Source organism: Malurus melanocephalus, unplaced genomic scaffold (assembly GCF_030028575.1).
Source record: "Malurus melanocephalus ecotype Western Australia unplaced genomic scaffold, MMel_1.1 scaffold_125, whole genome shotgun sequence".
NCBI classification, from domain to species: Eukaryota; Metazoa; Chordata; class Aves; order Passeriformes; family Maluridae; genus Malurus; species Malurus melanocephalus.
In genome coordinates, this window is record NW_026623357.1 from 88,529 (window position 1) to 105,713 (window position 17,185).

A 17,185-nucleotide genomic window follows, 5' to 3' on the forward strand; every position below is an offset into this window, starting at 1 on the left:
TTCCCTGTAAATAAGTTCGTGCAAGCATTACCAGGTTGTTTTAATGACAWTTAACACAGCAGGCTCGTTAATTGAGTGACAAACCTCGTTAGGGAGCACAGCTGAGGCACAGAATTAACCAGCAATGAGATACCTGAGTAACAGGTTTTATAACCCCTGAGCCAATGTCCCAGGAATAGRTGTCTGAAATGCATTCTCCACATTAACACAAACACATTTAAGTGCTATTAATTCKTCTGAACTGCAAGATCACTTTAATTTTAGAGATTAAATCTCTCTAAAAGCACAGAGCTACAGGTGGTTTTCCCATRCTGTTCATGGGAAGACTCAAGGCAAAGATTATCATCAGTTGTTCCTCAGTTTGATGGAACTGAAACTCTTCCTACTCACAAAAGAAAACCCAAGCAGAAAGAATGATTGAGGTCCCACCAGCAGAGAGTTCCTAAAAGTAGAGATCAAACTAGAAATTTCTGACAGAAACACTTTATGAGTCCCTGGTTGTTTGTCCTGAAAAAAATGACAGGTGAAGTGACTTTTTCACTGTCAAATGAGTACCAGGGGCAGAGCAAGAAATTAAACCTGGATTTCTCAGGACCACAATTATCTGTGAACCTTCCAAACACTAATTATGTTTCAGCTCACCCTGGATTGYGGGAGAATAAATAATTTCCACTTTCACGAGGCAAAAAGAGAGGCTCAGAGGAGAAATGAGTCACTCAAAGCAATCTGGGATGTGAGAAGGTGTCATGGTTGGAACACAGTTCTTCTTCCACTGAACTCTCTGCTGAGATGGAGCAGCCTTTAAAGATTATTCAGGCACAAGATTTTGCGTTAGATCAATGGGGTTTTACTTTTCCCCCCATATTTTTCCCCCGTATTTTCCCACAAATATGTATAGACTGTTAAAACTGATGTAGTTTCTATTTTCCTTGCARTTCTGATTTYTGAAACTCAGTGCTTTCCACCACAACCACAAACATCGGGAAGGTTTTTTAATGGAAGGTTGAGCTGGGAACAGCACAAGCCGGTGGTTCAAGGAAATCACCATTTTGGATTAATAAAACCTTTCCAAGAAATTCTTGGGTCATCAGCTCTAGATTTGGGTGATGTGGTGGAAACCCCAATGGCTGCTTTGGTTCTCTGAGCAAAGCACATCCAGAGCTGCTGGAMGTGTTTGGTGTAAACCCTTCTTTGAATTTGCTTCGAGATTAAAATTGGCCACAAGGTCACAGCCTAGGGGGAAATTTAGGAACAATTTTCAAAGCAGTTAATTTGGACATTTTTTCAAGTATTTAAATGCAAATACAAATGAATAAATAATTTATGTGTTGCTTTAACTGAAAAATATTTTAGTTGAAAATACACAAATTGCAGATCCCCAAAAGTTTCTCCTGCAGCAGAGAAGTTCAGGAGCGAGCTCAAGGCTCTGTCAGAGGCAGCTCTGAGATCTGCAGGATCCATGGACTGAAAACCCCACTGTGGGTGAGACCTGAAACCCAAAAAATGTGCTTGTTGTGTGGAGAAGCTGCCAGATCCACAGGATCCATGGACTGGAAACACGACTGTGGGTGAGACCTGAAAAACTGAAAAATCTGCTCGTTGTGTGGAGAAGCTCCCAGATCTGCAGGATCCATGGATGGTAAACACCATTGTGGGTGACACCTGAAAACCAAGAAATCTGCTCATTGTGTGGAGAAGCTCCCAGATCTGCAGGATCTATGGACTGAAAATCCCACTGTGGATGAGACCTGAAAACCAAAAAATCTGCTCGTTGTGTGGAGAAGCTCCCAGATCCATAGGAGTCCATGGAATTAAAACACCACTGCGGGTGAGACCTGAAAACCAAAAAATCTGCTCGTTGCATGGAGGAGCTCCCAGATCTGCAGGATCCATGGATGGTAAACACCACTGTGGGTGAGACCTGAAAACCAAAAAATCTGCTCATTGTGTGGAGAACCTCCCAGATCTGCAGGATCCATGGAATTAAAACACCACTGCGGATGAGACCTAAAACCCAAAAAATCTGCTCGTTGCATGGAGGAGCTCCCAGATCTGCAGGATCCATGGACTGAAAATCCCACTGTGGGTGAGGCCTGAAAACCAAAAAATCTGCTCGTTGTGTGGAGAAGCTCCCAGATCCACACAAGTCCATGGACTGAAAACACTGTTGTGGGTGAGACCTGAAAACCAAAAAATCTGCTCATTGCATGGAGGAGCTCCCAGATCTGCAGAATCCATGGACTGAAAACACTGTTGTGGGTGAGACCTGAAACCTAAAAAATCTGCTCCTTGCATGGGGAAGCTCCCAGATCCACAGGAGTCCATAGATTGAAAACCCCGCTGTGGGTGAGACCAGAAAACTGAAAAATCTGCTCATTGTGTGGAGAAGCTCCCAGATCTGCAGAATCCATGGATTGAAAACCCCGCTGTGGGTGAGACCAGAAAACTGAAAAATCTGCTCGTTGTGTGAAGAAGCTCCCAGATCCACAGGATCCATGGACTCAAAACACCACTGTGGGTGAGACCTGAAAACCAAAAATGTGCTATTTTGTGGAGCAGCCTCACCTTGTCGTGCTCATCGATGGAGCTGAGGATGACCTGCGCCGCGTCCTTGGCGATCTGGAGCTGTGTCTCTGTCACTGAGGCGCCGTGGTCCACGATGACCACGATGTGCTTGGACTGAGGGCGGACGGTGGAGACGTAGACAGGCCTGGGGAGGAATAAAACCCCAATCATCAGCTCATTCCTCCTCAGCCCCACTGAAATATCCACAAGGGGAAAGAGGTGAGAATTAAAAAAAACCCAGCAAACAACCATGGTTCTTTGAATTACAACGGGAATTTTGGCCCTTGTGAAAACTTGGATGGGAAAAAGCCAGTTGAGAATCTGAACATACAGAAATACCTCTCACTTGCTGAATTTTTGAACCTAAATCAGGTTTTTTTGCCCCTGTGTCCCAGCAAGTGCTTCCAGTGAGGAATAAGCCCTTTTGTTCACGTAGCAGCAGTGCCAGGGATCACTGCAGCAGGTCACACCAATGAAGCTTTGAGAAGAAATGCCTCCTGGTAAATTCTGGCTGCTGGAACTTCCCTCCCACATGAACTGAGAGCAGCATTGAGGATGTGCTGGTGCCAGAAGCAGCCAGGACCTGTGCAGCTGCAGGGAGCTGATCCCCCCAGGGTGTTTTGGCTGCTGRAAGAACCTTCTGACCAAGGCAGAGCTTTCCTCAGTGCCCTGGGATGGCTCTCAGCTCCACAACCCCTTGGAGCTGCCCGTTTTACCTCCCAAAGTGTTTTAATTCACACACCCAGGACTCTCAGTGCTGCTGTGTGACTGTGCTAACACCCAAAATGTTTCCAGGGAAATGTTCTCAGACCCAGCCCAAMACTGAGAGATGTGTGAAAGAGTTCACAAGTCTCATGCCAATGTTCCAACCTGGAATAAATTAGAGAGATCCTCAGCACGGAGGAAGGATTAAAAAAAAAAGTTAAGTCTCTCTTTTCTCTTTAATCCAAACCCAAAATTAGTTCCAGTCAAGTGAGAATTTAGGAATCTAAGTAATCTACAGGATTTATTTCTTATGAGGAGGAAAGGAAATGCAGAAGATTTGAGACAAAGGAACTGCAGCAAACCCCTGGCACAAATCAGTCYTGAAGGGTAAAACAGCCTGCAGCTCTGCCCTGGATTAAAACCTGCAACTGAAAAAGAACCTTTGATCCTCAAAGCATTGAAACATGAAGGGATGGATGCACCCAAAGCACCTTCTGCAGTAAACACTGCCCTAAGATAGCCCTTGTTCAGCCAGGGAGGAGCCACACTCAGGGGTTTGGATAAAACCAGCCTGGTTTGATGTGCAAATGCTGAGCAGGRCTGGGGCAGCCCAGCTCTCACCTCCTCACACACCTTCCCAAGGGCACAAAAAACTCAGAGAAGTTCAYAATCTCGTGCTTTGATGACTCACAGAAGATACCATCAGTGAACTTTGGATTGCTCAATGCTGAAGGAAAACAAAACCCTCCTTGGTGTCTCCAAAAGGTTTCTGGATGTGCTGCTGCTTCCCCTGCACACACTGATTAACTGGTGCAATTAGTTAATGAGTGACCAGAGACACTAAAGCATCTTCCCAACCTTCAGCCTTCCTTAATCCTTTAGTACTGACAGAAAAAAAAAMCAGGGAAAAAATATGGGACCTCAGCTGATTGATTTCATATCTGTGGAACAGAAATCCCTGTGCAGGAAACCCTGCCACCAGCTGATGTTTTTAAAAAACTTCTTTTTAAATTCTTTTTTTTTTTTTAGAGGAAGGAAATTTTCACTGCTGCTTTTTCACTGTTCATGATGTCCCACCTGAACCYGGGGAAAACTCTCCCACCTGTGTGTCCTTTCCAGTCTCATCCTTCACTGCACTCCCAAAGATGCACCTGCCAAATCAGTGGGATGTGTGCTCACTGCTCTATTAACAGGGGTCAAGTAGGATCAGATTTAAGTCACATTTTGCCTCCAGGCTGCCCTGCAATTTCCAAGTCACTGCCATTTCCAGCTGATTGAATTTGGGAGAGGTGAAGAACCTGCGTGGAATTTTAGTTCAGTTCCTTAGAAGTGAAAAGCAGAACTGTAAAAAAAACACCCTGTGAAAACCCAAGGGACTCCATTAGGAGCTACTCATGAATTTGTCAACTTGGCAAAGCTCAACACTGACCAAATTCAGAGCTGGAGGAATCCAGGGCTGGTGCTTTTCCCAGGCAGAGGGAAGGAGGTGAATCCTACCTGCTGCGGTGTTCGTAGCTGCCTTTGCACCGGAATTTGTGGGCTGGGAACACGGTGAAAATTCCTTCTTCTGAGCTGAAATATTGCCACTTAATTCCTGGGTTCGACTTCAGGTTATCAGCAAGGACTGCAGGGTGGAGAGAAAATGGAGCAGAGTTACAAAGGAGGCTCAGACTCTGAGGTTTTGTCTCTCGAGGTGTTTGGAGAAGAACAACCAGAGCTCAGTGTGAAACACAAAATGCTCTGCTCRGCGCTGCTCAAATTGGCCTTTCCCCACTCCTCTTTGCCACAGGATTTTGCACTTCCCACAGTGCCCACAAATCCCACTGGGATCCTGCCTGGGACTGCAGAGTTCTGGGCAAAAATGCAGCTTCTCATGAGGAGAATTCCCTGCTCTGATGGACCAAGGACTAGCAGAAATTCCTCTCCCCATCCTCCTCCAAAATCAAGTTTTCCCCTGAACTGCTGCTCCCTCCTGCAGGCAGGAGAGGATAAAACATTTAAATCCTTCTTTTTATGCCCAACCACCAGGATTTCATCATTCTGGGGTGAAGCTGTTTTATATAAAGAGGCTCAAATTCTGGTACTGAAATTTTTGTTGTGAGTTACAGGACTTGAAAAACGCATTTTCAAAACTGCCATGTGAACGCTCAGTTAAAGCCCGGATGAAATAAATTGTCCAGTTTCATTTTACCAACGACATTACAATAAAGGAGTTCAGAATTCAAAGGCTTTGGCTTTTTTWAATCCTTGCTATATTAAAGATAAACTTCTCATTGCTGCAAGGCCACGATTTATTTCCCCAGGAGAGTATGTGGATTTTAAAGTGCATAAAACAATTGGTTTTGAAACTCGAACTCTGCTGTTCTTCCTTTTCACACAGTTGTGCTCGTGTTTCCTCCAGTGAGTGTTAGCTCAGTAACACCCTCCCCAGGGACCACCAATTTGATCCTAACTCTGCTTTTTTCCCCCTTTTTTTTTTTTCCTATGACTACAGCAGACAATCTCCCAGCAGATAAGCCATGGCTGAAAAATCCAGGCTTTTTCTCTTTAAACACATTCTTATTTTCCATCCACTCAAGCTGTAAGAATGCCTGGCAGATATTTCAATTCTTGGTGTTTGCCAGGACACAGAGTAGATTTTTTTTTTTTTTTTTTAGCTTAAAGGGGCTCCAGGAGAGCTGGAGAGGGACTGGGGACAAGGGATGGAGGGACAGGACACAGGGAACGGCTTTAAGGTGGAAATGGGTAGATTTGGGTGGGATTTTGGGGAGGAATTGTTCYCTGGGAGGGTGGGGAGCCCTGGCACAGGTGCCCAGAGAAGCCCTGGATCCCTGGCAATGCCCAAGGCCAGGCTGGAGCACCCTGGGACAGTGGGAGGTGGCAAGGATGGCACTGGATGGGCTCTGAGGCTGAACCCAACCCAACCCAACCCAAACCAACCCAACCCAAAACCAACCCAACCCAAAACCAACCCAACCCAACCCAAAACCAAACCAAACCAAATCAAATAAACCCAACCCAGCCCAACCAACCCAACCCAAAACCAAACCAAATCAAATAAACCCAACCCAGCCCAACCAACCCAACCCAAAACCAAACCAAACCAAATCCAAATCCAAACCAAAACCAAACCAAATCCAAACCAAAACCAAACCAAATCAAATAAACCCAATCCAACCCAGCCAAACCAACCCAACCCAACCAATCCAACCCAACCAACCCAACCCAACCCAACCCAAACAACCCAACCAAAACCAAACCAAATCAAATAAACCCAATCCAGCCCAACCCAACCAACCCAACCAAACCAACGCAACCCAACCAACCCAACCCGAACAACCCAGCCCAACTCAACCAACCCAAACAAAACCAAATCAAACCAAAACCAAATCAAACCAAATCCAATAAACCCAACCCAACCCAGCCCAGCCAACCCAGCCCAACCCAACTCATTCTGGGATTCTGTGATGATGATTCTGCAATTCTGTATAAATGTCATGATTTTGTCTTTCTAAACTGAACACCGCTGCTAAATAAAGACCCAGCCTTAATCCCACATGGGGGAAGCAAAGAGCGCCAGAAATCTTTGTGGAATCCCTTAACTCCAAACACARACTGGGAATAAAAGTGGCCAACTGCCCACGAGCTGGCACTGCCAAGCCACACCAAAACCTCTGTGCCCTCCCCTTCCCCTGCAGCACTGCCTGACCCCAAACCCTGCTGCAGACTGGAGAAGATGGAAAACATCAACATGGCAGCATTTGAAACGCTCGCTCTCTCCAATTATAAATATCTCACAAGGCAAAAAGGACTTTTAGGAAGAAAGCCCTGTGTGATAGAGTTTATAAAACTTCAAAGGGAATGCGATATGATAACACTTAGCACTTCTAGATACCACTTTACATCTTCAAAGCRCAGCCAAATCATTAACTAATTAATCTTCAAAGAACAGCACAAACAGTCAGGGGGAAGAAAAGGAACTACTGWACATAATTGCTCATTATAAAAGGGTTTTTTTTACAGGCCTCCTCTTTAGCATTACATTTGCTGGGCTGCCGACCTCGGCTCCCATCCCAAAAAAAAACAGGGAAGTTGAATTTTCAGTTCTCCTCTGACAAATCCCTCCATTAAAAYCCATCCTGGTGAAGATATTTGAGTGTTTCCCAGAAAGAACACAAGGAAATGTGTTTATTGCACAAGTAAAGATGTTCTCTAACTCTCCAGAGTGATCTGATCCAGGATTTTCCAAGTCAAGCCCTATTCCAGCTCCGGTGTTGTCACCAGAAATAAAAGCTCTGCAGTTTAATCACAATTAACATTCTGCTGGTGGCACGAGCCAGGACAGAGCTCTGCTCAATCCTTAGGGCTCTGAAGGGAAAAGRAGCAAAACCCCCTTTCATTTTAGGGAATGGGAGCAGATTCCTCARTTTAAAGGATTTGGAAGGAGAGGAATTAACTCTTCTGCTCAAACACATCCCAACCATTTTAACTCACCCAAAATCCAGTTTAAAATGCAGCAATTTAAGGAACAGGACCAAGGCATTGCACATTGTGGAATCCATAATCCCTGTGGGTCCCTTCCAATTCTGGATATTTTATGATTTTAACGTTTTAAAATCTCAACACCTCGAATAAACCAGACACAATTTATTGAACAATTTGGTGCCCTCTCTGCATATTTCTGGGGAGGAGCACTCTGCCAGAGCTGCCTGACTTGGAACAGACATTTCACCACTCTGAAGGATGAGAAGGAGAAAGATTTACTGATTCTCTATTTATTCCAAAGTGAAAAAACCTCCAAAGGAGTCTGGTAACATAATGCACTGGCTCTGRGGAAGATTTTGTCATCAATAAATAAAGGACTATTCAGGGTGGTGAGGACAGATCTCTTCATCTGACTACCCAAAGCCTGTGATTGCATCTGGACAAGAAAAACTTTCTCCTTATCTATTTTGAAGGAATGGTTAAAAGCAATCCAGATGCAAAACTCCGACCAAGATAAAACAAAATCTTTTGAAGACTTAAAAAAATATTTTAAAAGCTATATAATAGCAAGAAAAAAACAGTGATAAAAGCGTTATTTTTTAAAGGCTGAGAAGAGGCTCATCTCATTCTTTTTCCCTTCCCTAAGATGAATGTTTATTTTCTTTTTATGCAAAAAAAAAATCCAAATATACTGGAAAAAAATCTATTTGAAAGTTTCAGAGCGGAATTTGGGGTTGCTGCCCACACCGAGGGCTCTCCCAGGCTCTGCTCCCGTGGCTTTGTGGTGAAAATTCCGTTCCTTTCCAACACCTCCAACCTCACCACTCCAATCCCACTTTTTACTCTGAGCACGGACCCGGCCAAGATTAACATTGAACTGAGAGTGAGGTCGAGCAGAGCAGAGCTGAAATTTCTGTTTTGCCAGCAGCTTTTTATAGGCAGGATTATTGAAACTGCAGAACTCACAGGGGAAAAGAGGGATACTCATGGGAATTTTGKCTTTTATGTTAAAAATGAAAGGATGGACCCATTCAGGAAGGAAATAATGAGAACGGTCAGGTGTACCCACAAATTTGGGGTTTTTTAAAGCATAAAAATAAGTGAGGCTAAACTCAAAGTGCAACAGATATCCCTCACCAGCTCTGCGTGAGGGCATTTAGGAGAGAAGAAAGAAAATTATGGGATGAGGGGAAATATTTTCTTATTTGATCCCTGTCTTTTTCCAGAAGTGATTCTAGTTTAATGCGAATATTGATAGATTTATTGAGAATTGGCTCCTGGGCAAATCCTGGGTGTACCCTGAAAGCTAAATGGTTCCACAGAAAGATAAAATTAAAGGGTTTTAAGACACTAATCAGTATTTTTTAACCCCATTTCCAGGCTGACAGCATCTCCCCAGCTAGGAGAGAGCACTCCATCCCTCCAACAAAACTCCTTCCCATTCCATTTTTGCCCCCAGTCTGTCCCAAGCAAATTCCCGTCCCAATCCATTAATTCCTCTGGGCACAGATGGATTTTTTGCCCATGGCCCACAACACCACCAGCACGACACCCTGGACCCACACAATAAACACCCCAAACACATCCCACAGCTCAGTTATCCTAGAGTCCTGGGGTTCCTGCAGTCCCACACCATAAACACCCCACACACATCCCACAGCCCCGTTATCAGAGCCCCAGGGTTCCTGCAGTCCTACATAACAAACACCCCACACACATCCCACAGCCCCGTTATCAGAGCCCCAGGGTTCCTGCAGTCCTACATAACAAACACCCCACACACATCCCACAGCCCCGTTATCCCAGAGTCCTGGGATTCCTGCAGTCCCACCCTACAAACACCCCAAACACATCCCACAGCCCCGTTATCCCAGAGCCCCAGGTTTCCTGCAGTCCCACATTGCTCCAGTCCCACACCCCAAACACCCCAAACACATCCCACAGCCCCGTTATCCCAGAATCCCAGAGTTCCTGCAGTCCCACACCCCAAACACATCCCACAGCCCCATTATCCCAGAATCCCAGAGTTCCTGCAGTCCCACACCCCAAACACATCCCACAGCCCCATTATCCCAGAATCCCGGGTTTCCTGAAGYCCCACACCRCTCCAGCCCCACACCAGCAGGTCYTTCCTGACCCTGAGTGACCCCAAAGCCCCTCCAGTCCCAGGGTTGGGGTTGGGATGGTGGAGCTCATGTGGTTGGGATGAGGAGCAGGGAAGGGAGGGGAAGGAGGAATTGGGATCAACCAGAGCTGAGGCTGCCCCCGGATCCCTGGCAGTGCCCAAGGAGCACCCACTGGGGTTTGGAGCACCCATTGGGGTTTGGAGCACCCATTGGGGTTTGGAGCAGCCTTTGGGGTTTGGAGCACCCATTGGGGTTTGGAGCACCCACTGGGGTTTGGAGCACCCATTGGGGTTTGGAGCACCCATTGGGGTTTGGAGCAGCCTGGGACAGTGGGAGGTGTCCCTGCCATGGCAGGGATGGGTTTGAGGTCACTCCCAACCCAAGCTCACCCTGTGATGACCCCACAGGTTTCAAACACGAGGTGAGCACCAAGGAAATGTCCCTCACCTACACAAACCTCCTCTCTTCACCAGGTGTGCACCCAGCATCAACCTTTGTTTCTCAAATTACCCGTTTCCATCCCATTTTCCAGCCTCAATCCTTTCTTTCCATCCCATCTCTCTCCTGCAGACATTTCCTCCCTAATCAAAACCTCCCCTCGAGGCTGTTTCTGTACCAGGAAAGCCAGAGCAGTGTCTGCTGTCAATAAATCCCTGTTTTTACTCTCCCTGCAATCCCTCTGCCCTCCTGCTGCCCTTTCCTGCCAATGCCACCTTTTGAAGGTTCTCCTTTCATCAGAAATCCTTCGAGCCAGAGGCATTGGAGCCTCACTGCTGAGCAGGAACCCCCAACACCCAACACTCACTTTATTTCTGTGAGAATTCAAACCAGAAATTCAAAAAAACGTTCACGAGAAAATGCAAATTATTTGTATTTCGCCACTCAAAAATAAGGAATATTTCTTGAATGTTTTTTTTAACCTCCAACTTCTGCAGCAGAAAAAAAATTTTGATTTAAATAAAAACCAGAAGTGATTCATTCGATGCTTTGCTCTTACAACAGTGTCTGCAAACTGATTTCAAAATTTATTTTGATTAATCAACAACTGTGTGTGATTTAAACTCATTATTTTAATGAGTTGTTTGGGTTTGTTTTGTTTCTAATAAAGAGATGAGTAAAACCCAGCACAGCAAATCACAGGGAGTGAACAAAGAGTGCCTGGCTTTGGGATGGGAAACACCACACAAATCATGGTCTGTCAGGAAATCAGCCTGGCCAGCACCTGCAGCCAAGATGTGGAATCTGATGGAAAAGAATCCGTGGGGACTGCTCATTTTGCTTTTTATATTTCATTAGAAATCCAGAGAGCAAAGCTCTAAACAGAGAATCTGTTTAGTAGGGGAGGTTATAAAATATTTGGGGTTTTCCCCACTATTTGTTGTGCAATGGTGAGGGGGGAATGACAGGTCTGTTATTCCATCAGTTAAGTTAATAAAATAAATCAGCATTTTATTCCAAAAGACCTCTGAAAATGAAAATAAAATAAAAYAAATYCCAAGTGTCCATCACTCCCTGCAAAGAATTAACAAACAAAACCCCCCAAAATRGAATCCACAACCAAAGTCTATTAATGTTCTCTAAGTTGAAAAGTCAGATGGAACAGCTGGACAAAAATCTGACTAAAGCCACCTGAACTCCCTGTATTAATCCACACTGATTAGGATGCAAAAAAAAAGCAAACCTTGCTGCACTAGAGGCCCAAAAACTGAATTTTTCAGGGCTAAGTCGTGTGTATTTTGGTTCTAAGTCCTTAAACGTGTGGAGAAAATGCCCTGACAAGACAAAGAAAGGAAATATTTGAAGATGCCCTGGTATTTGGGAGTTTTTTTGCATTTCAGTGCAAAGGAAACCTCACATCAGCTGAACTCAGCTGGGAAGATCAGAGGAACTTCCCCGTGTGGCCCCTGCAGCAGCTGACACTGCTGCTGCCAAAGCCCAGGAAGGAAAATACCTCAAAAAAAAAAGAAAGAAAAAGTGCAGAAACCACAACAAAATTATCCATGGTAGGCTGGAGTAAAATCTTCATGRCATTTTTTATAAAGTACTTAGGCTAAGGGCATTACTTTAGGTATCAGCTTTCAATCATGAAATCTCAAATTAAGAGCAGTGTGACAGTTGCAAGGAGAAATAAAAGCTTGTTGCTATGGCAATCAATGCAAATTCTCTGTGCCAAGGAAATGCTCAAGTCTAATGGGAAAAAAAAACCTACAACAGAAGGAAAAAAAAAACCCAAAGTAGAACTGTGCTGCTCACCAGAATTTAAGTCACGTCCAGGATTGAAGGCTCTGCTGTTGACAGTGGTTGAGAGTCGATCGCAGCTGATGGTTCTGGAAACGTTGGTGTTGAAATTTCCATCAAATCTGGAGAGGCAACAACAGGATCAGCAATAAAAAATTATTTATTAAACCTACATTTACAATAGAACACAGCTTTTTAATGTTTCAATGTAAGTTCTTATTTATAGTAACACATTGGGGTTGAAATTCCTGTCAAATCTGGGAAGGCAATCACAGGATCAGCAATAAAACATTATTTATTAAACTACATTTACAGTGGGACATGGCTTTTTAATGTTTCAATGTAAATTATTATTTATAGTAACATGTTTGGGTTGAAATTCCTGTCAAATCTGGAAGCCAACAACAGGATCAGTATCAAACATTATTTATTAAACCTACATTTACAATGGAACAGAGCTTTTTAATATCTCAATGTAAATTATTATTTATAGTAACAAGTTGGGGTCAAAATTCCCGTCAAATCTGGGAAGGCAACAACAGGATCAGCAATAAAACATTATTAATTAAACCTACATTTACAATGGAACACAGCTTTTAATGTTTCCATGTAAATTCTCATTTATAGTAACACGTTGGGGCTGAAATTCCCATCAAATCTGGGAAGGCAACAACAGGATCAGCAATAAAAAATTATTTATTAAACCTACATTTACAATGGAAACACAGCATTTTAATGTCTCAATGTAAATTATTATTTATAATAACACATAGGGGTTGAAATTCCCATCAAATCTGGGAAGGCAACAGCAGGATCAGCATCAAACATTATTTATGAAACTCACATTTACAATGGAACAGAGCTTCTTAATGTTTCAATGTAAATTATTATTTACAGTCACATTGGGGTTGAAATTCCCATCAAATCAGGGAAGGCAACACAGGATCAGCAATCAAACATTATTTATTAAACCTACATTTACAATGGAACATGGCTTTTTAATGTTTCCACGTAAATTCTCATTTATAGTAACATGTTGGGTTGAAATTCCCGTTAAATTTGGAAGCCAACAACAGGATCAGCATCAAACATTATTTATTAAACCTACATTTACAATGGAACACAGCTTTTTAATGTTTCAATGTAAATTATTATTTATAATAACACATAGGGGTTGAAATTCCCATCAAATCTGGGAAGACAACCATAGGATTATTTATTAAACTCACATTTACAATGGAAACACAGCTTTTTAATGCTTCAATGTAAATTATTATTTGGAAAACTCCAMTATTTTAAAGATCACGGGGAGATTGTGAAACCCAAACCCAAGAGGGATGTGCTCATTTCCTTCTGCTCTCTCCACTGATCTGTTCCATTTTCCCCCACAATAATCCTTGAAGGTGGCACCATGAGAGTGGTTCTTGTCCAAGMAGATTTGATCAGCAGAAATTCCAGCCTGGAATGTGCTCAGGATCCTGGGGTGTCACTGGGAGTGTTCCCTCTGTTCCTAAACCCACCCTTTTCTCACCAGAGATCTTTCACCAGAACCAGGATTTTTTTTCCCCTTTTTAAAACTCGTCCTACATGCAGAGGAATTTCTCTTTACGTCTTTAGGAAAATGATCTGATTGAGATTTGATTGAGCTGTGGCTGCCCCTGGATCCCTGGGAGTGCCCCAGGCCAGGCTGGATGGGATTTGGAACACCCTGGGACAGTGAAAGGTGTCCCTGTCCCTCTCCTGGATGGGCTTTAAAGTCCCTCCACCCCAAAACATTCTGGGATTTTACGATTCCATGATAACAGAATTATTTTAAACCTGTTTTCTGTACCAAAACTGGAGGATTTACACTCCAAACAGCAGCAGCACTCTGACAGTCTGAAGTTTTGTTACTTTGATTAGGTTGGATAATTTAAATAATCCATAWTTCTAAAGCAAAAAGTATTTCAGTGCATATTTCTAATAATACAATTTTAAAAAATCATTAAACCAATGCCTTAATATTCAAATAAAAATATATTAGAAGGTTACACATAACTGGGAACACTCCTGAAGCTTTTGAGGGCTTAACTGCAGGTTTGTACCACTTATATGGGCCAATTTTATTGGATAACATTTCTGTGATCTTGAATATTTGGGTGACATTTGACAGCGTGATTACACTTGTAATTACAAAAGCTATTTACTTCCTGCCAAAGAGCTTTTCTRCCATCAGCCAACTCCTAAAAAACGGCAGAACCAGCAAGTTCCAACTCCTTAAACCGAGTTTAACCCTAACCCACACGGCAAACACTGATTTTTCGGTCCTGTAAGGGCTGATTTAGAGTCACAGACAATGAAACAATTCCTGTCCAAACCATCCCCTCGAAAGAATAATCAGCAGCAAGAACCCCCCAGCCAGCTGGAACCACTTACACGAGGAAAATTCAACTCATGGCCACAGGAAGAGAGGTTTTGTAAGCAAACGAAACCGTTCCACATTCAACAGAGTTTTGTTGAGCCCAGCTCAAAATAATTTCATTCTGTAGGGGTGTAGCTTCAGCTGAGGTTTGGGGGTGCTTGCATGCAGGATTTAGGAAATCTTTCATGGTTTAGGAGTGAAAAATAATGGAGAAAAAGAAAAATGGATATCAGTAGGCTGAAGATCAGCACCTCTGTAGGTGACTGGATCCAAATGCAGAAATTGAGGCCTTACAAAACCAGGCAGAGCCTCCTCACAAGTTTGAAATTTGGCCTTTAAATATAAAAACAACTTCCTGAGAACTTCCTATTGAATTCCTTCATGATTTTCTGAATTACAAATAAGGAAATTTATCTTTTCTGCAAGCTCCTAACCAAACCTCAGCCACTGCATCCTTTGGCCTTTACGTCAGATGAAATTCTCTGATTCTTGCAGAATCACAGAAGTCTCTTTTTGCACAGTTAGAGCCCATCAGCTGCACTTGAAGAAGCTTTAATCAAATTAGATTTTGGAATCACAGAATGTGATCATTATTTATTATCCACTCCTTRATTTTAATATCATCACTGCCACACGGAAACATTAATAACAACAATGTCTCCTTAAATTGGCAGGCTTGAAAATTAGTTTAATTTATAGCACAAACACTGTGTGCATCTTAAACTGCGTTATTCCTGAAGGAGGTAAATGAAGCTAACAGTGAAGAGTTTCTGAGAAATCAATTTTTTGATTCAATGTCAAACCAAGTTATAAGGAAAAATTTAAAAAAAGAAACAGATTAAAAATCAGGTGTATTTGGAAATAATGATTTGCTCTCCATACACTTTCAAAATTACACAGAATAAATGCACAGCTCCATCCATTTTGGTCAATATTTTAAATATTAATATATAAATACTGGCAGGGAAATATATTTTTAAGCTGCAAACCTTCTATTATAAAGATGCAAATTTCAATTTTGCCATCAGGGATTCCCAGTGCAGCCTGTGCACAAATTCCCAGTCTCATCCCTGGACAAATATTTCCCATAGCTCAGCCTTTTGCCGTAGGTTACCCCATATAAACACAAAATGTTTAACTCCTCTTCCCCTCCACCTCACACCCACAATCAAGAATTTGCTCATGACCAGAGAAATATCTTGAATTGTGGCAACTGCTACGTTTTTGTCCTACAAAAGCTCTGTGGGTTCCACATAGGACATAAATATTTGGTGCTTTTGGTGTTTTGGCTCAAACACCGCAATCACAGCACTCCATCAGTGGGGTTTTGATTCTGGACTCAGAAAGGGGAAGAGATGATTATGGAATTATGGAAGGGACTTTAAAATTCATCTCATCCCACCCCTGCCATGGCAGGGATACTTTCTACCATCCCAGGGTGCTCCAAAATCCATCCACAGCCTGGCCTTGGGCACTGCCAGGGATCCAGGGGCAGCCAAAGCTGTGCCAGGGTTTGCCCACCCTACAGGGAACAATTCCTGCCCAAAATCCCATCTCTCCTTTGGCTTAAAACCACTTTGCCCTTATCCCATCCCTACCCAAAGTCCCTTGGATCTCCTACACTATCCTCGCTCTCCTCTGCCAGGAAGAAAATATTGAAAATTGAAAAATGGAGAGAAAAAGGGGCACAAAGGCCTCCCATTGTCATGGTCAGACACCAAAACAGCCAAACCTGGAGCTCTGCACAGACTCATCCCCTCTGCTGGAGCTGCTGCTGACATTATTGGCATCCTGCTCCCCAAGGCCTCTCCATCGAGGAAAACTCTCAACATTTCCCAGGAATGAAGCTCTCGGATGAAAGCTGCAGCTCCTCTTATCACCATTGAAATGGAAGCACTTCAAAAAAATCGCAGCTCTTTCCAAGAGAGCAAAAGCGTTGTTGATTTTTTGTTGGCTGAGGAATCTCCGGCCTCGGATTGATTGATAACGGATGGATCCACAAAAATCACGTTTCTCTTGGGGCAAACCCAAAAAGCTGCACATTAAACATCTCCAGCTTAAAGAAATATTTCCGAGCAACGCCGAAGAACAACCCCAGAGTGAAAAATAATGACTTTTCAGGATGTAAACTAATTGTCCCAGGGCTCCCATCAAACCCTATTAGTGATGGCAACAGGATACCTTGTTAGCAAGAAACATTATTCATTTATCGCATTAAAATGCTTCAGCATGCTCCAAAAATCATCCCAGACCTCAGATTTTCTCAGGAAGCCAGTGCTGGTTATCCACCACAAAGATGAATTTGTGGATGCCTAAATAATCTGCAGCAGAGCTGGGGAAGGAAACAAAAAAATTCCTGCAGCCCATTCCCATCCCTTCTTGTTACAGCACTCAAGTAACAAAAAGGAAACACAAATAATGGGAGAAAAATGAAATAAAAGATGAAGAATTGTTTGAAATCCCATAAATTAAAGASCAGATCTGTCACCCTTGAGAAAGGGCTGCCCAGCCTGGGCTGGGTGGGATGTTTTCCCAAATCTCTTTGCAGGTGCAGTTTAAATGGACTTTTTGCACCTTGCAATGGAGGGTTTTTATAGAGTCACTGATTTCATGGCACAAGGACCTGGAAAAGGGACCAGCTCCCACCACCAGCAAAAACCAGGAG

The 17,185-nt window shown here is 43.2% G+C and overlaps 1 protein-coding gene across 1 annotated transcript in view; it reads right to left on the reverse strand.

Moving 5' to 3' along the window:
- Positions 1-17,185, reverse strand: part of CACHD1 (cache domain containing 1) — a 90,923-nt gene that overhangs the window by 29,846 nt on the left and 43,892 nt on the right. The window contains exons 4-6 of the mRNA XM_057370426.1: positions 12,135-12,241; positions 4,768-4,894; positions 2,566-2,710 (exon numbers count right to left, since the gene is read on the reverse strand). Of these exons, the coding sequence (XP_057226409.1) occupies positions 2,566-2,710; positions 4,768-4,894; positions 12,135-12,241 (379 nt within the window). The remainder of the gene's footprint in view (positions 1-2,565; positions 2,711-4,767; positions 4,895-12,134; positions 12,242-17,185) is intronic.